The 19,565-nt window shown below is 39.8% G+C and overlaps 1 protein-coding gene across 2 annotated transcripts; it reads right to left on the bottom strand.

Annotated features, from left to right (window-relative positions):
* Nucleotides 1–1,054: 1,054 nt before the first annotated feature.
* On the bottom strand, nucleotides 1,055–18,996 carry LOC124873585 (titin). 2 transcript variants are annotated; one of them, XM_047374322.1, is made up of 20 exons: nucleotides 18,717–18,996; nucleotides 13,942–15,257; nucleotides 13,728–13,864; nucleotides 11,775–11,966; nucleotides 11,383–11,671; nucleotides 11,152–11,279; nucleotides 10,625–10,653; nucleotides 9,409–9,443; nucleotides 9,059–9,227; nucleotides 7,001–7,160; nucleotides 6,770–6,884; nucleotides 6,643–6,677; nucleotides 6,460–6,541; nucleotides 6,309–6,343; nucleotides 5,397–5,463; nucleotides 5,231–5,302; nucleotides 5,118–5,137; nucleotides 4,993–5,026; nucleotides 2,489–2,597; nucleotides 1,055–2,415 (listed from the first exon to the last, which is right to left on the bottom strand). In XM_047374322.1, exons 1-20 carry the CDS (start codon nucleotides 18,723–18,725, stop codon nucleotides 2,392–2,394), a joined length of 3,057 nt encoding a protein of 1,018 aa, XP_047230278.1. In that variant the 5' UTR covers nucleotides 18,726–18,996; the 3' UTR covers nucleotides 1,055–2,391. The 2 variants fall into 2 exon arrangements, with proteins under 2 accessions (XP_047230278.1, XP_047230279.1); XM_047374323.1 differs by having other exon boundaries at nucleotides 11,383–11,644; nucleotides 18,717–18,993.
* Between the last annotated feature and the right edge of the window lie 569 nt (nucleotides 18,997–19,565).

Here is a 19,565-nt window from a genome sequence, read left to right as displayed (position 1 = left end):
ACACTTAACCCGTCCCTCCGCTCGCTGCCCCAAAAACGTACACGCTTCCTCAACGAAGCACACTCTACTATTTCCTCCCCATAAACATTGTCTTCTGTAACTTATCAGAATCATTTGATCGGTAGGCCTAATTTAAACTTTTAAGCTAGAGATGATGAAAAACAGTCCCTAAAAACTCGCCCTGTCTGAATGATGAGCTATGTATCCGAAGCAAACTCCATCATCATTAGCCATCTCTGTACAGTGTGCACCCACTGCACCACTGGCAGGACCTGCCACTCTGGGTGGTGAGCCATATCACCTATGTCTAAATCTGCCACTGTGACAAGTTACTTTGTGATGTGTCACCTCCAGACGCTTGTCTACGCGATGTTGAAGGGATCGACTCGGTACTGTGAGACTGGGTCTAAACTTTGTCATGTAGGCTGTAAAGGGAATGAGAACATTTTACTTGAAGGGAGCCTCGTAAAGCCTTTTCTTTGAAACGGTGTAAGCTGTAGTCTTCAATACTCTGCTGAAACCCTATATTAAATGTATGCCTGCAACATACATGTAGTTGTATGGTGACAAGCCCGCTATAATAAACAACTTTGTTCAGATTCTGTCTATATATGCATCTACCCATGGTACTGCTGCTGAAAGCAACACAGTACACAACACCTATAGAAGAAGTGTGGTGTCCTGCACTGTCCTGTCGGTGTACACAAACTGCTCTCATATATTCGGGATTTAGCTCTACCTTTACAGCTCTGTGGAACCTATAGTGGCATGTTACTCGTGGATACTCCAAACAACATGCCAGCAGGCCTCACTAAATACACGTTACCAAAGGGAGAGTTTTCCCACCACAAAGCTGTCATCTCTGTTTAGCTGGAGGTAAATGGTGAACTTTAACAACCTTGTCTGTGTTGTGAGTGTTGTGTGTGGGTGCACCTTGCTTATTGTTACCTTGTACAAAAGTGGGTTCCTCTGTGTGTTGTTGTCTTTCTCCATCTCTGTCTCTAAGATTGGGGTTTGGACCTTGTTATGCACTGCATGATATTACGGTTACAACTTGCACTTTAAGAGGTATTTATTAAAAAAAAAAACATGCAAAACAACGATGTTGTTATTGAGTCTCTTTGCATTACAGAGCTTTTATACACGCATAAATTACACACTTGTAACCCTTTAAATTGCTTTGTGAGAAAGCATCTGAGGTACATGGACAAATGCAGAACAGTGAAATTAAACACAACAAAGCAAGATGTTTTCATCTAAAAGCTGCAGTTACATCTGAAGGAGAGCGAACACTATTCTAAAGTTTTGTATTTATCATCACAGTCTTTGCTCTTGGCTCTATTATATTAATGCAAGCTAATAAGCCTAAGATAGTTTAGATTCTTTGAAATGAGGTTCTGTGAAGTTACCAGCATTTTCTTTTCATCTCCTTTGTTAGAAAGATGACATTCTTTAGTGAGTTGTAGAAAAGGGAAGAAACCCTCATGGAAACTAATAGCTAGCCAGACAGCAGGCCCAGGTTTAGCAGATTTTTGCAATTTAAAACATCTCACACTAAAAAATGTCCAGACATTAACTGGCCATGCTTTAAAGAAGACAGTTAAATTTGTAGCCTTTTTCTCGGCCCAACAACGTTAATGTTGCTACACAAAGTGATTTAAACTAAGTAAGCAGAATAAACTTATATTTTCCGCTGATGTTCATCAGTAGATGCATACTCTTAAACAATCCAGAATGGTTGTCACCAGTATTAACTAAAAATAGAAAAAGATTTCTATAACGTAAAAAAATAAGGGATGCAAACACTGACCAGTTCCAGATAGTTATGTGAAAAAGAAGGTGGGTATTTCTAAGTGTATTTCATCTGTTCAGTCCCTTGCAGCAAACCCCGAACCTTTTTAGAGCAGAAGATAAAAGCGATCCACCTCCTGTCGACGCTTCATGTGGACTAAGACATCCAGACTCTTGTCCGGGTTCTTTGAGCTGTGATCCAACTTTGAATTACTGGCTGAACTGAGAAAAAGTTGGTTGCAGGACTTCCCTTAATTTGAATGTCTTTCTTTCCTCAGGAAGGTATCCCACCCTGGAAACACTGATTAAATCCTTTCCATACTTCCACCATGAGTTGTATTTTCTGGTTTTGACCAGTCTGTATGTTTTTTTTTATTTCCTCTCATTGAAAAAGGAGATTTCATCCTGTCCAAAGTTCAGAATCCTTACACCTATGTCTTCAAGGAACATAATTAACATATCCATCTGCTTAGATGCTGGTTCACATCAGTGTATTGGTCCATACATACAGTTCTCAGATAAATAAAGTTGAAGTCAAAAAGATGCAGTTTTTGTCAAAGGTTCACATGGCAGCAACTTGTCACAGTTGAAAGATCCTGGTCAGCATGGGAGATTTTTGATTGGCTGTTAGAAGTAGAAAGAAACATTATTTAAACATATCAGGCAGAATGTGAGAGAGTCTATGATTTATCCTCACCTCACTGTGCAGCGGTGAATCCAGCATAAAGTCTGCATACATGTCGGGAGGAGGTAAAATGATGGCTGTAGGATCAAACTCTGTCTTCTGAGTTGAACTTATCTGTGGCCTGTTTAAAAAAAATATATATACTTGTATAAATGTTTTTACACATACCCTAATTATCCTTTCAAAAAAGTATTAGTACACCTGTGCATATTGCAATTAGGAATGGGCCAGTATGAGATTCTCACTGTATGATAAATGGAACAAAATACTGTGTATTCACACAAAAATTTACATACAAAATGTATAACATGATTTAATTTTTGCATTATTCCAATTATTCCGACTGCTAATAAAATTGTACAATGCACTGGTTATTACTGCTTGTAGAGGAGCTAGTGCCTATCTGCAGCGGTCTAAGGGCAAGCGCCAGGGTACACCCTGGACAGGTCGCCAGTCCATTGCAGGGCAACACAGAGACACCTTTGCACACAATTGAGAAAGACCGGTTAACCTAACAGTCATATTTTTGAACTGTTGGAGCAAGCTGGAGTACCCGGAGCGAACACACACAAGCATGGAGAGAACGTGCAAACTCCATGCAGAACCCCTGGTTGGGACTCAAACCTAGGACCTTCTTGCTGCAAGGCAATAGTGCTACCAACTGCACCACCGTGCAGCCTAAACCAACTAAATTTAGTATTAGTTTTTGAGTAACACAAGCTGATGTAGGCTGGTTAGTCGGTCAGGCTATATTGGTAGACCGGGACTATTTAGTGGAATTTTGTAATTATAAATCTGAGAAAACAAAGATTACACAAGGAGTTCCTCAATGCTTTATTCAACACATACATGATCCCAGTTGCTCTGATTATGGAGTACTAGAAGATCTACAATAACTGTGCTGATGACATATTAGTTAATGGTTGTATTTTACACTTGACCATGGCCCACATATCCACTAGTGGACCTGTTCGAATGCATGTTTTTCCTTAGTAGGTGTTAGGTAATGGTGCTAATGATCATTGTTGAGGTCAATCAATCAGCTGCCGGTCATCTAAAAAGCTGCTGCCAGAGTCCCGACCACCACCAGCAAATTGAATTACATTACAACAGTCCTTAAATTACTGCACTGGCTCTATTTGTCAAGGACAGAATTCAAAACTTCTTGCTGATCTATAAGGCATTTAATGGTCTTTGCTTAAATACATTTTAGAGTTTCTGGTCAAGTATGAAACATGTAGGCCCCTCTGTTCATCTGAGACCTGGTCACTCAATGAGAGTACATGAACTAAACAAAGGGAGGCAGCATTTAGTTTTTTTGAGCCTCAACTCTGAACACAACTGCCTTAAAACCTGAGATGTCCCGAAACTGTTGGCTCTTTTATATCAGGACTGAAAACATTCCTGTTTTAAGATTGTGTTATCATTTCATTTATGTCAAGTGCTTGTTTTTTAGTTTCCTGAATTTGAATTCTATTGTTTCTTTCTTTTTATGTGATGCGTCATATTTTTAATGTCTTATCTTTGTTCCTTTGTTTTCCTGTAATGCACTTGGAATTACCCTGCAAAGGAATGGTGCTATAAAAATAAACTTGCCTTCCCTAGCAGCAACATCATTGTAGTGATGGGTGATGCTCCATTAAATCTGTCACGCTGATCCTTCTTTTTCTGTGTATGTTGGCAAATCTAAAATCTACCTAATGCAAGCTTGCTACAGTGGTCATATACACAATAAGTCCAGTGTTAATGGTTGAAGATATTAGTTATTAAAATATGCTGTGACTAGTGAACCGGACCCCTACCCAATCAGTGACCGACAGTCTTCTGACATTGTTTTTTCATTAGGACGTAGCTCGCTTGGATCCATCCAGGTACTAAAAATAGTAAATGTTCCAAAAAAGCATGTAGAGCCGTGCCGAACCCTACTGAGTAGGAAGTAGTGGAAAAGGGCCATATGTGTTTCCGTTTTGTTTAGTGCATGTGTCTGCTGCGTTGGGATGGGATACATACATTTACTGTGATATCACTGTCACAGAAGAAGCTGTTTTATATCATTTTTCTTCTATACTTAAAGTTCAGTGCCCTAGACATAGTCCATGACTCCAAGTGTTGAATGAATCAGGAGTTAATGCTGAATTAAAAGGATTTTAAAATGTAGGGATCATGTGATTAAAATCTTTAACTGCAACTGAAGCTGAAACCTTTTTAAAAAAGCCATACCTTAATACTGGAAACTGGGCCATGCCTAGTTACCATGTTTTGATCACTGTTGATGAGGCCTAAAGCACATTAGCGATGACAGTGTGTGTTTATCTGAACAAGACACAACTTGTTAGCAGGACCGGACTGATTTTCCAATCCACCTAACTTTCTCTTAAACGCATAAACTAACACGCTCACATCTTTCATGCTTTGCAGTCCATTCCAAACATAAAAGAAGGGAACCTGTTTGTCTGCAGGTTGAGCAACATGTCTGGGATTCTTCAATGTGTGTGTGTTAGTTTTGGGCTACTTACTCACTAACAGCTTCTTCCTGCACAGGTGAAGAACCTGCGGAGGAACCAGGTTATTGCATCATTTAAAAAAAAGAAAAGCATTAAAATGAACAATTTATAAATGGGACTGATTGAGCTGAACTTACTCCTTTCTGGTTCGGGCTCACTTAAAAAAACCCAAAAAACGACACAAGTCATGAGCAAAGTTTTTACTGTGTTTAAAATGTGTACAGCATCAACATGTTTATATAACACTTACACTGGAGCTGGATCCAAAGATTTTGATGACCTTAAAAATGTTGCCAACTTTTGAAGTGCTTCTTGTCTCGCTCTGGTACAGAGATTAATACACACTAGTCAGTTTTTTTAACATCTCTTTTGGGGCACTTGGTCGTGCTCGGCAGTATAAAAGAGCATGAACTCACTGGATCTGAGAGCTGTCACACATGTCACTGTGACTGTACTGGTGGTTTATAGCAAGGTCCTTGTTTCCTATAAAGAAAAAACGAGCCAGAAACAAATATTACCATATCATGATAAAACAAAAAAAAAAAAACATATTCTATCAGATGCCATAACCTTAAACTTGTTATCACATGTTAAATAGTTAACAGCTTCCGGTTTCACAACCAACATGTTTATCCTGCAAGTCATAAAGTAGGGATTCAGCTGAAGATGTATGCAGAGAATAATTGGTTATTAAAATGCACTGAAAACCTTTGTAAACATACCTACCAACCTACTGTACCAAAATAGTAATAATCTGCCTATGATAAAAATAATGAATACAATGAATGCAAGGTACTGTAAAATGCCAATTATTAAAGTTGGTCAATAGTCTAATAATCGTCAGATGACACCAAAAATCTCCATATGTGATTTTCTAATAGGAAGCTGTGTAAAACTCACCAAACAATTTCATCTCAGAGTTTTGCATATTCAACAAGGACATTTATAGCCTCAATCTGAACAAATCTCCGCAAGTTTCCCATTTAAAACTATGAATCCAAAATGCTGCAAAATAAATGGGCCATTAATCAATTAATAGCCCATTTAAGTTATCAGATATACTGATACAAAATCAAGCTTTGAGTATTATCTTTAATAATTCTATAATGTTTGATTTACAGTCAGCTGACCACGATTCACAAAATACTGTCAGAATGAATGTAGATTTTCAGGAAATGAGCTCTTTGAAACTTCACAGACTTCATCTATTTTAACATTTGCCTTCCAGGCAGTGTTTCAAGTAAAGTTGTCTCTGAGGCAACAAAGATAGAGTAGTCTGACACACATACTGTATCTATGATATCTAGGGTCTATGATATCTATCTTACCTGTCTCTGGCATGGAGAAAGTCCTTGTGTGACTTCTGCAGAATTAAGAGAAGGTGAGAAAAAAACAACTTTTAAGAACTAATCAATCAATCAACCAATCAATCAATTAGTGTGTAATGAAAGGTGGACATCAGGCTGGAAGTTAGGTTACCCTGGTAACTGATGAGATGTTTCAGGGGCAGGTGAGAACGAATCATCGTCTTCACAGGCCCACTCCTCACTGTCATCTGTGACTGAACACATGAACAACAGCATGAAGAAGCAGTCGGTATCAGACAGTTTCTGACAGATTTAATACATACTGTAATCAGGGGCACCAGTTGCAAACACTTACAGCTTTCCGCTGAATGGCTGAAGTGATTCAGCACCCTGATAAAGAGACAGAAAGCAGATGCTTGTCATCCTTCTCACAGCGTCAGCTTCTTATCTACATGTTAATGTTGTTGAGGTGCGACACGTACCTGCCGTCTGTGGTGGTTTCTGCCTCTGTGATGGTGCTGTTGCGAGGAGTCTTCTTTCCCACCTCTAACATCTCCCTAAAGTCCATCTCCAAGTGGTCCACAGAAACATACCCATCTGGAGCAACAAACAGATTCATGTAGGTGAGCTACTTTCTGAGATTAAGAGGAGCTCATCTCCTTCTTTTCCAGAGACTAACATATAGTGAACGCCTCCGCTAGTTTTCCACCTACAGGTGTTACTGCTGTCCCTGGCCAGCCACTTCCCTTTGGGGCACTTGGTCGTTCGGATGATGCTGATGACGTCTCCATTCTTGACAGGGAGATCGTTCTTACTGCCCTTTGTAGTTACGTTTACTTTTGCCTGATACATGGCTTCCTCCTGCCCTGTGACCTGAAACACACACAGAAACAGAGATGTTACATGAAAGCCTAACACCAAATAATCATGTTAGAGATAACAAGACCTCTCAAAACTAATCAAGATGTTTCATTAAGGAAAAAGAAAATGAATAAACACCACTTTATCAAAGGCAATAACATATAAGAGACTATAGTTGCACAAAGTAAAAAGATTTCAGAGTATCTAACTCTATCCGTGTCTTTCAGACAGAAAACACGGCAGTGGGGAGATTTGCTTTCTGTGCTAATTTTAATGCACATGGTTTCTCCACAACAGTGATAATAAATTTAGTGTTTGTGGAGAAACTGACTTAGTTGACATGGGGGCAAAGGTCAGGGCAAAGATCAGTCTCTGAGCAAACAACAGGTCAGACGGGCCATGGATGAAGTAGATAGAACGTGTGAGTTTAACATAGTTCTAGAAGCTTCTGCAAAATTTAATTTGAAGCAGAGATCATATTTAGCAGGAAATGTTTGAGATATTTCTCAACATTGTTGGATTTGAATGGTGATTTAGCTTCTCACGGACAGTACTTTGACACCAGCCACCCAACTAAACATTTTCCAATTACTCCTTTCACTTCAGAACCAGAAATCACTCCCATTTCTGCAGTAAAGCTGTGGTCTCAGAAAAACCAACTCATTAATGGCTGAGAGAATAACTTATATAAGTGTTCTCCACCCTCATCAGACACCAATCTAATGGAATCTGGTGGAACGAAGCCCAAACTATCAACTTGTCCTTTTCTCACTGTAAACTTTTTTTTTGTAATTTACTGTTTTATTTATTTATTTGTTAAGGCACAATACATTAGGAGCATTTAATTTCTCTGTTTTAGGACTAAATCAGTGGTTCCCCTCTGGGAATTATAAATAAGCAAGTGATATCCTCTTTGGATATCAAACTCAAGAACTATAGATGTGATGGTAATACATATTTACATTCAGTCAATGCACCCTTCTTATTTAACTTAGTAGTCCCATCCAATAGTCAGGGTTATGAGTCTGTCACTTTGTGGGTCAGATGCTAAAAAGTTTGGGAACCACTGTTTTAAATAATTTGGCTAAGTTAAAGAGAGGTATAATGTAATGTGTAACTGCTGTTGTGCCCTGCCTGCAGCAGGCTCGTGGGTAGTACTAAGAGAACCCCAACGCAGAAACAACCAAGATCAATCAGTTTTTATAGCTAGGCAATGAGAATTTAGTTATTCATTTCGGTGCATTCAAACACAACACTGCATAAAATATTTTGTGATAAGTGGAATGAAAGTTTTGACAACAGAGAAAGATGCTTGGGTCTATAGCAGGCAAAAACATTTCTTGTTGAACGTTTTAGAGAAAAGTTCCAAAAGAGTACTAAATGACATAAAATGGCTGGTTTTATGCAGAGAATACATTTATGCTACTTCAGTGATAATGTGATAATGATAATGAACATAGAACTGTTTAGACTTTATTTTCATACCAACTACATAAAACCACATCTGAGATGGAATAGAAACTAAAACACTACAATTTGCAACTGGTTTGCAAAAGAATTAATTTCTTTCTGATTATCACCTCATTTGAGTTAATCCTATTAAGAACGATAGTTAAACATTTGTTTAGATTCTTAAAGGGCTTTTATCACCTGGTTTCTGTAAAAACTAAATTCTTGTTGTAAGATCTCTGCTACAGAAACAGATTTAAGTTAAAAACTTGTGTGAGGACGTGCTGCTAACAGTGAAACTCATGTTTACTCATATTACACATGTTGCTCAGCTCTTCCACAGTGAGGAATGAATCCTGACAGGTTTGAGTGCCCAGACATTTACCCCACCCTCCTCCTCTGCCACTCAGTCACCTTCCATACCTCCTCCTCTTGTTCTCTGTCAAAATAACAGAACTCACACAGAATTTTTTCTTCATCTCATTCTCCTTCTTTTCCCTCTCTTTCTGCTCTTTCCTCTCTCGCTCTTGTTTCTCCTTCAGCTCTTTCTTCTCCTTCTCCAGCCGCTGCTTCTCCTTCTTTTTCAGCTCCTTCTCATCCGGCTTGGCTGAGGTTTGCTTTTTTTCGCTCCTGTGGGGAGAGGCAGTGCATTATATTCTCCTTTATAAAAGTTGTTGTCTCGCAGCATGTTGAAACAGAAGGGGGGGATTACCAGGGGGAAACACAACTAAATCACACCATAGTCAGAAACTCTCAGAATAATAGGTGGAATGTAAACTGGGGAAGTGGGTCCAAAAAAAGAAGGCCTTACCTGCCAAACCTGATTGTCTTGGGTTTTTCCTGAACCTGTAAATATCCACAATGAGATAAGACTTAATTTGCTTAGATAAAAAAGGCAGATAAATGCATTATGTCTCTGATTTTCAAGGTGATTTCCTTTCAAAAGTATCATAAACCTTTTCACATTTTGTCAGGTTACAGCCACAAGATACATCTTTTTTTTATTATTTGTACAATATGCTTTTGATATCAGACGCCTTATGTCAGATACCCTTAAATAAATTCAACGCAGCCAATCAGAAGATACCTATTTAGTGAATAAACTCCACCTGTGTGTAATTTAATCTCCGTATAAATCCATCGATTGTATGAAGGCCTCCAAGGTGTGTTGGAGAGCAATAAAGAAGATTAATGTTTTCATCTTAAATGTATTCATCATGAAGCATGATGCAAATCTGCAAAGACCATACAGACCATATAGAACAAAGCATATTAATGTATAAGAATGGCCCAGTCAAAGCCCAGACCTACATCAAAATAAGAAATGAGGGCAATAATCACAGACACAGCAAAGAGGTCCATGTTGACTCTGGAGGAGCTGGTAAGATCCACAGCTCAGGTTGAAGAATCTTAGAAATCCAACATTTCTGGGAGAGTGTCAAGAGGAAAGTGACTGGTTAAAGAAATCCACAAGAAGTTCTGTTCGCCGTTTTCAACAACTCATGTATCAGACACAACAAAGAAGGTGCTCTGGCCAGATGAGACTAAAATTCAACTTTCTGGCCTAAGAGCAAAATCTGTGTGTGGCTGAAAACTAACACTGCCATTCACTCTGAATACAGCATCTGATGAAATATGGCGGGTGAAACGTCAGGCTGCAGGGATGCTTTTCTTCAGCAGGGACTGGGACAATGATTGGAGTCAATGTTAATGGATGAAGTAAAAAAAAAAAAGGCTAGACGTCACAAAAGACAGGGGTGGAGGTTCCCCTTCCAACAGGACAATACATCTGAGCATAGAGCTACAATGGAATGATTTAGATAAAAGCATATTCATGTGATAGAATGACACAGTCCAAGTCAGGACCTAAATCCAAATAGGAATCTGGGGCAAGTCATCCAATATGAATGAGCCATTAAGAAAAGAAGAGCTCCAAAACCTGGAGCTGCAACTACAACATGACAAAATGTGAAAATACACAAAGTAGCACAAATACTTTAGCAAGACTGTAATTTCTCAGTGCCCACCGTTTCTCGTGCATTCTCAGCATATGGATCTGTGAATTAAAACAGACAAAAGTTCACTTTAGAGCATACAAAAATCTGAATCAGCTCCTTTTTTTAACATTAGGATGCTGTGTTTTTTATCAGAAATCGTTAAATGGTCAGACTAGGATACTCATTTTTGTATAAAAATACCTGTTAATCCTTGCTTAAAATGCAGAAATGAACATGTAGCCTTAATGTGTGACAGAGTCTTAACACTGAGGTCAAACAGAGACGCAGATGAACTACTACAAGGTCAGCCATTTTGTCAAGTAATCTTTGAAAGTCAAATCTTTGTACATTCCTATTTGTGTGTGTAAAAAGTAAAATACCGTAGGTTGTGGGTCTGGCTGGGCGTTTTATTTTTTCTGCAAAATTCAGTTTTTCCGGCCAATTCTGCAACCCATTCTAAAACCTTTTTCTAGCATGACCTATCATAAACTACGAATCAATTAGAACCTTGTGGGTAGTATGCGAAGAATGTGTCAAAAGCGGTGGATTAAACTTACTTTTTAGGGTCCCTTTGCGTTTCTTCCCACTGTTGCCCTTCTCCTTTTTTTTGCCAGAGGACAAACGAACGGCCTCGTACAAGTTTTCGTTGCTGTCATTCATACTGCTCTGGTATAGTGTTTGAGGGCTATGTAGGACAAATTGTTGACGAAGAGGCATTAACACCATTTTGTGAGATACAGTCAGACATTTCAATTTAATGAGTTTACAGCTGAACGTCATAATCTTACTTCTCCTTTGGTGTTGAGTGGTCTTGAACAGCTTGGAAGGGTTGTTTCTGTGGAGGATTATCTTGGTCATCTCCATACGCTGTCTCAGTGTAGACCTTAGTTTCTGAATCAGTGATCCCATTGCTGATAATCTTTGACTGGTTCGGTTCATCTGGAACATCAGGACCTGTGAGGTCCTCATTCCCACACTCTGACACTGGGAGCTCGGGGGAGTAGGCATCCGTCAAATCATCAAACTCTGGGACATCTGTGGCGTCGGGTTCTGAAAATTCAGGTGGAACACGAATCTCTGTGCAACAGAGGGTTAGATAAAGGAATATGACACAAACTTGCAATTTAGGCTCTAAAATTGAAATGATTTCCAAGTGTGATGTTGGTGGATCTGTCACTACCTTCAGGAATAAGAGGTGGAGGGGGAATAAATTCACTCAAATTGACAAAAAGAGGTCTGTCAGGATTCTCTGGAGCGGGACCCTGAGTCTCAGGTACGACCTGTATGGTTGGAGGAGGTGGAACCAGAAGGAGCTCTAAGGGAAGGTTAGACCTCTCCACAGTGACGTTTTGCAATACCGGAGAAGCTGTCCCTGTGAAGAGGCACATCACCATAATTTAAATTAAAATGATAGTTTGCATTTTCTGAGGTGAGGTTCTGTGAAGTTATTATCAGTAAATGTTCCCTTTGCTATAGCACACAGATGCCACATCCCTGTGACTATGCAGAAAAGTGAATAAATCCTGAGAGCTGAGGAAGGCTAACAGTCAGACGGAGCAACATTTTAGCTGCTTTTAGCAATTTTATAACTCAAAGTGAAAACATTCATATCTGCTGGATAGAACATAAGAAATGGGTAAGTTTCCCGATGTTTTTGAGCCTAGCATTGTCTGTGTTACAACACAAAGTTATGTCATGTAGTTCTCAGAAGGTTTGCTTCTCTCTTGGCAGGCTTAGTGTGGACTGATAGAGCCGACAGCAACATAGTGTAGTAACAGTGTAAAAATGAACAACAATGGTCTCTAGTGAAAGTGTAGAGAATAAATATCTACAATGAAGCATATGATAACTGTCAAACATTGGCCTCTGTTTGGGCTGATTATTTAAAACGACTCAGCCAGGACAGGTCAGTCAGTCCAGACCTGGAAACGCACGTCTTCATGCAAAAACGCAGAACATTAATATCCACAAAAAACTGATGTCATATATTATGGACTGTTTGAGTTAACATATATGGTAAATGGACTAAATTTTTATAGCTCTTTTCTAGCCATACTGACCAATCAAACTAGAGCCACATTCACCCTCACAAACATTCAGACATCAAAAAGCATTTCTGTAAGCAGCTTGAGCACATCAGCAAGAGGGAGGAGAAGGCTGGACTTGAACCCTCCACTTTCAAATTGCGAGACTACTGCTCCCACTGAGCCATAGTCGCTTTGCGATATAAAGTAACAACTAGTTGGAGTGTGCCTCGTTTTAGCTGACTTTAGCAACTGAAAGTAGGACATACAGCACTAGAGACCACAACACGTTTTCTACAAACACACAGTACTAACATATCTTTCATTAGAGATAACAGAACTATCATTGACAATTTTACAGGACATCACTTCACAAAAACCTGAAATATTCCTTTAGAACTCAACAGCCTGTTGTGTGAAACAACAAAGAAGAAATGAGAAGAAAAACAAATAAAAAGGGAAGAATTAGCTTTGAAAGGAAGTCCCACCCATAAAACACTGTGAAAGTTGTCAGACATCTGTAAAATAAGGCCTTCAGTGTACCGTGTTTTGGCTGTATATCTGGTTTTCTGACTTAGTTTGCTTCTCTAGAAATTCTAAAAAAAAAATCCCAACTTTAACATGAAAGCACTTCCTCAAACAGCTTTTTTTTAGTTAGATTTGATAAAAAAAGGTAAAAAGGAGGACATGATCTGGATGAATACCTCCAAGAGAAATTAAATTTCATTATGCCATCTGTAAGCCGTGCTCAGCCTGAGTAATGTTTATCAGACTATAAAGAGCCCCAGCAGCTCTGTCATAGTTGTCATACCTCTACAGGTCAGCTCAGTTGTTTCTGGAACTAAGCAAGAATGTCAGGACTGTTGTTTGTGTGGGTAATTTTACAGCTTTACTCCAACACCTTTTCTGAACCTGAATCTAATGAATCATCCTGTGTTTTCTGTTTCATTTAAATTCCTAAACTACTTTTCTGCAGCATTCCAGCACATACCTGAGGTCCTGACAATGAGGAAGGTTGTTCTACTCTTCATGTTGTGATGAAATAAATCATGACTAAATTCCAGGAGAACAGGAAAGACTGAGAGGAGAGGACCTCTGCTGAAACTTACTGTGGTCAGTGCCGTAAGCTTCTGGTGAGGAGGGTTTCTTTCCCTCATAATCAATAGGTGAGAAAACTACATCAGTAGGGGCGGGGTCCAGGTGAGAAGGAAAGTCTTCAGGTGGGGGAGTGTGGCTAGACAGCGGGCTGAAAGCAGAGAAAGCATAATTGTTAGTGATCTTTTGTATCTTAAACCTTTCTAAATCATCTTTTCTGTTGTTCACCTGGCTGCCTTCCTGCGTGTGTTCTCCAGAGCGCTTAAAATCCTCTGGTCACTCGGTGGGGTTCTTTTCCCAGTACTCATGTCCTCTGCCCTCTCCAGGGCAGAGAGGGCAGAGACAGGACGTTCTGGTTTGAGAGAAAGAGAGTCCATTGCATCCTCTGCAGTTGGATGTGTAACCTCCACGTCAGAACCAGCTGCAACCTGAAGGTCAGAAGGAGATGAGGAGCGAGCAGAGGCCTCGGAAAGAGAATCAGAGATGGCAAAACTCAGTGGAGGAGGGGGCATAGCTCTTGGTGAAGGGGCAGTTCTGGGTGGAGAGGAGGGAGGAGCAGTGGATTGAGGAGAGGGAGCCATAATATGTGAAGGGGAGGGAGCCACAATAATTTGAGGGGAGCGGGCTGAAACAGGTGGAGGGGGAGGAGCGACAAGTGGACGGGAGGGAGCAACAATGGGAGGAATGGGAGCAATTTTATTTTGGCTGGGCAGGTTGGAAACTGGCACAGCAGGATTTTCAATCTGAGGTGGGGTTTCACTCTTTAGGGCTGGAATCGTGAAAACTGGGACAACTGGGATGATGGCAGGAGGAGGGGAGAATTCAGGAGGTTCAGGAATAGGAGAGAGTGTTGTCAGGTCCACTGCAGCACTGGATTCAGGGATGGTAATCTTTGGTAGAACCTGTTTCGGTACTGAGTATATAGATTCCTGTGGGGTGTTATTAGCATCGAAAACCACTGGGATCATTAGTGCAGGTCCAGCAATATCCCCTGTCGTAGAGTCTAGGATTGATTCAGCTGAGGTTGCTTCTGTGTCTTTCTTGGAAGACTTCTTGAAACCAAGAATATTCTTCTTCCTTTGTGTTTTGGCCTTCAGAGGAGGCGAGGCAGGCACCAGCTCAGATGTATTCTCCTTCTGTGTCCTGAAGATTGGGAGCTTCTTACCATTCTTCTCCTTGTGATCTGATGAGTTTTCATTCAGTTTCTCTTTGCTTTCCTTTGTCTTTTCCTTACTCTCCTTCGGTCTCCAGTCAGATTTTTCTTTGACTTTTGAGTTATTCTGAATAAGAAGCATTTTGTTATCTTTCTTCTCACCCTTAAAGACCACTCTAGGGGTGTTCACTGTCTTTGATTCCAAGGCCTGGTTTATAGAGGTGAGCAGTGAGGGGCGTGCTCCTGACGGAAGGTGGTGAGTGGGGCTAAGGGGAGGAGAGATAACCTTTGGCTTCTCTGGTACAGCAGGTTTGTTCTTTGGTGGCCACAGGAGGAATTCCTTGTCTTGGAACTTGGCCCTCAGCTCCTGGAAGTCTAACATGCCGTCTTGCTAAAAGTGTCACAAGAAAAGTCAAAGAGATATAGCTATTATAATATGGCATGATCTGGATCACAAAGACTATGCACAATAATTCAGAGCTGACATTCATTCATTCATCTTCTATACCGCTTATTCCATAGTGGGTCATGGGGGAGCTGGTGCCTATCCCCATCTGTCTACAGGGTACACCCTGGACAGGTTGCCAGCCCATCGCAGGGTAACACAGAGACATACAGAGGACAAACAACCAAGCACACACTCATTCACACCTAAGGGCAATGTAGAGAGACCAATTAACCTAACAGTCATGTCTTTGGACTGTGGGAGGAAGCCGGAGTACCCAGAGAGAACCCCGGCATGCACGGGGAGAACATGCAAACTCTGAGCTAACATATTTGCTTTTATTTCTGACTTTAAGTCACAGTAAAACGGACTCAGGAGGGTGGAGAATGTGGGCTGGGTAACCTCCCCACACCCTTTATGTTATGTTTTGTATATAAGACATTTATCAAAATTTGTTTATGTCAAGTCAAGTCAAGTTTATTTATATAGCGCTTTTCAGCAACAAGGCACTCAAGGCGCTGTACATAAGGAAAAAACATTACAATGATACAGAAAATCAAACAACAGAGGTAATTCCAAAAAAATAAAGAGAATAGAATGATGGACAAGGAAATGAAGGGAAACTTGGACTGAAAACTTAACTAATAATGTTTAGATAACACTTTCAAAGGCCACTCTAAATAAATAAGTTTTTAATCTTGATTTAAAGCAACTTAGGGTTTTGGCACTTTTACAGTTTTCTGGGAGTTTATTCCAGATTAGTGAAGCATAAGAACTAAAAGCTGCTTCTCCATGTTTGGTTCTGGTTCTGCTGAGTAGATTTGAGCCAGAAGACCTGAGAGGTCTGGCTGGTTGATACACTGACAACAAGTCTGTAATGTATTTTGGTGCTAAGCCATTCAGTGATTTATAGACTAACAGAAGTATTTTAAACTCTATTCTCTGAGCTACAGGGATCCAGTGTACGGACTTTAGAACCGGGGTGATGTGCTCCACTTTCTTAGTTCTAGTGAGGACGCGGGCAGCAGCGTTCTGGATCAACTGCAGCTGTCTGATCAACTTTTTAGGCAGACCTGTGAAAACACCATTGCAGTAATCAATTCTACTAAAGATGAACACATGAAGTAGTTTTTCAAGGTCCTGCTGAGACATTAGTCCTTTAATCCTGGAGATGTTCTTTAGGTGATAGAAGACCGACCTTGTTACTGTCTTTATGTGCCTCTGAAGGTTCAGGTCTGAGTCCATCACTACACCCAGGTTTCGAGCCTGACTGGTGGTTTCTAGCTGTATTAACTGAAGCTGTGTGCTAACTTTTAAACGCTCTTCCTTTGGTCCAAAGATTATTACTTCAGTTTTGTTTTGATTCAGCTGAAGAACATTTTGGTCCATCCATGCATTGATTTCTTCTAAGCATTTACCCAGCGCTTGAATGGGTTCATGGTCACCTGGTGACATCGTAACGTATAGCTGTGTGTTGTCTGCATAGTTATGATAACTTACGTTGTTGTTTATTAAAATCCGAGTTAGGGGGAGCATGTAGATATTGAATAGGAGGGGCCCTAAGATGGATCCTTGGGGAATGCCACATGTGATTTTTGTGGTCTCTGATGTAAAGTTTCCTACTGACACAAAAAAGTCCTTGTCCTTCAAGTAGGATTTAAACCAGTTGAGTGCTGTAGCAGAAAGGCCGACCTAGTTTTCCAGGCGCTCTAAGAAAATTGAGTGATCAACAGTGTCGAATGCTGCACTAAGGTCCAATAATACCAGCACTGTGGTTCTTCCACAGTCTGCATTTATACGGATGTCATTGAACACCTTGACAAGAGCAGTCTCTGTACTGTGGTGAGCAGGAAGCCTGACTGGAAGACATCGAAACGGTTGGTCGTTGTTAGGAAGTTGTTTAACTGTTGAAACACAGCTTTTTCAATTATCTTACTGATGAAGGGGAGGTTTGATATAGGCCTGTAGTTCTGTAGTAGCTGCTTGTCCAAGTTGTTCTTTTTCAATAGAGGTTTGATAATTGCTGTTTTTAGGGCCTGGGGGAAAACTCCTGACAAAAGGGACGTGTTTATTATTTGAGTTAAATCAGATGTTATTACAGGCAAAGCTTTCTTAAGGAAAGCTGTGGGTAAAAGATCGAGACAGCAGGAAGAAGAGCTTAGTTGCTGTACGATTTCTTCAAATATTTTGTAGTTTATTTGGTGAAATTGGGAGGCCTGTAAATATTCAAGAAAATGGTTCGGACTGGGCTCTTTACCTGGAGAGCCAAATATTCAAAACAGTCAAATTTACCCAGAAAACCTTTTTTACACTCTAATAAATCTTTAAACAAAGTGGCCATCCCTCCACCGTTTCTTTGCTGTCTGCTCTCACAAAGAAAATTGTAGTTCGGAGGCGTCGCCTCTATCAGAATGGGAGCTTCATTAAATTCATGTAACCGTGTTTCTGTTAAAAACATAACATCAAGATCGTGGTCAGTAATGAAGTCATTGATTAAAAATGATTTCCCTGATAGTTTATATGACGTAGTTGCTGATATCAACTCTGTGTCTGGTTGTACCTGACAGTTTATGGCGTTTTTTGATTTTTAATTACTGTCTCTTATCCTTTTGGCTGTGTTCTTTCTGTCACGTACAAGCACAGAGATTTTTGTGAAAAGTTCATTATCTATTTAATAAGAAACATAGCTGGGTTTTATTTCACTATGTTTTGCATGGAAACATGCAAAGTGTAAAAAAAAGTGTATTAAAAGTGTTTAAAATATATTAAAGTTCATGTCTCTGAATGATATTTGATTTAAATTGTCTTGTCAGATAATTGTTTGTATGTTTTTCAACATTCCTCCTTATAAATAAATACTTAAATAAAGACTCGTAAGCAGCAAGTCAAATACTAGTCTCAAAATCCAATTAATCAAATGCATGACAATTACGAATTCCCATTATTTTCAGTTTATAAACGCACCATCCAACAGCATGCTCTTTTGTGCGCATGTTTTTACGTTCAACAAAAATGAGACGAATAAGCTTTCATGAAGTATTTGGCTTATTATATTTCTCTCGTTTTCTGTTGGATTCAACTCTATTACATCTGTCTGTTTTTTGTTGACGGACTTTAACTTTTGTACTATTTACAAATATATTAACATATTATAAAGTGAAAAAATAATCATAGTTTTTGACACCGGACTGAAGTGGGTACAAGCTTTTTAAAATGGTCGATCTCAGCGAGATTTGGGGCCTACTTGAGCACGTATTGACGTGCTCAAGTAGTTCATATATTAATGCAACCGGGGTTAATTTTTGGAATAGGTGAGATTCATATACAGCAGCTGGATACGTGCTTTTACAACACAAATTACATATATTTTAAAATATAACGTATATCTGATTTGAGCCAACTCACCTCATCCATCGTGAGATTTTAGATCCCAAAAAGCTAGAAAAAAAAAATTAAATCTATGTCTTCTTCAGACTCTCATTCTGGGTCCGATGAAAGTACAACTTTATAAAAGAAAATGTAAAACTTCAGACGTTTCTGTGTTCTGACGCAGAGCGGTTTCCTTTGTGCGTCCAAGGCGCGCAGGAGATGGTTTCAGTGTTGGTTGGGTTGGATACTCACTCTTCATGTGGAAGAGCCCAGCTCGACAAACGGGTCTGGCTCAGGTTAACGCAACACTGTGACTCTCAATATCTCACGGATATTTGTCTTCGTCCCAGCAGGAATGCCACCAGGCTGGAGCTGCGTGCCGCAGTGACTCACCAACTTAATGGATTCGTTTTCCTTCAAGCCTGTCTTTGTCTTTCCTTGTCTTTGACATTTGAGTAACTGAAAAACTAGCATCAACATATATTTTTTTAAATTTTATTTCATTTTTTAATCTTTAAATCAGATCTGTAAGCGAAGTGTGAATCTGCCAGGTTAGCGGAGAAAAACATGAAGCGCTAGAGGTCAGTCGACATTCCAGATCTGTTACACAGAATGCAGAAGTACTAATATGCATAAGTAAATACACCACCTGCCACAGATATGTCTGTATTAGACAACTTTGAAAGATTTGGAGGCTTTCTGCCAAACAGAGCTGAAAATAACAGGAGTCAGGGAGCATCTAGGCCTCCAATCCTCCTCACTGACCAACTGAAGTACATCTCCATTTATTCAGCTCATAGGCCCACTTATGTAATATATGAAATGCACAAATCTATGTTTCCTGCTTTGTTACATGCTGAGTCCACCAGGTTTTCTGTTTGTGCT

The sequence above is a fragment of the Girardinichthys multiradiatus genome, chromosome 9 (genome assembly GCF_021462225.1).
Source record: "Girardinichthys multiradiatus isolate DD_20200921_A chromosome 9, DD_fGirMul_XY1, whole genome shotgun sequence".
Taxonomy (NCBI): Eukaryota; Metazoa; Chordata; class Actinopteri; order Cyprinodontiformes; family Goodeidae; genus Girardinichthys; species Girardinichthys multiradiatus.
The sequence above is the reverse complement of the archived record's forward strand: the minus strand, read 5'-3'. Positions and strand labels throughout refer to the sequence as shown.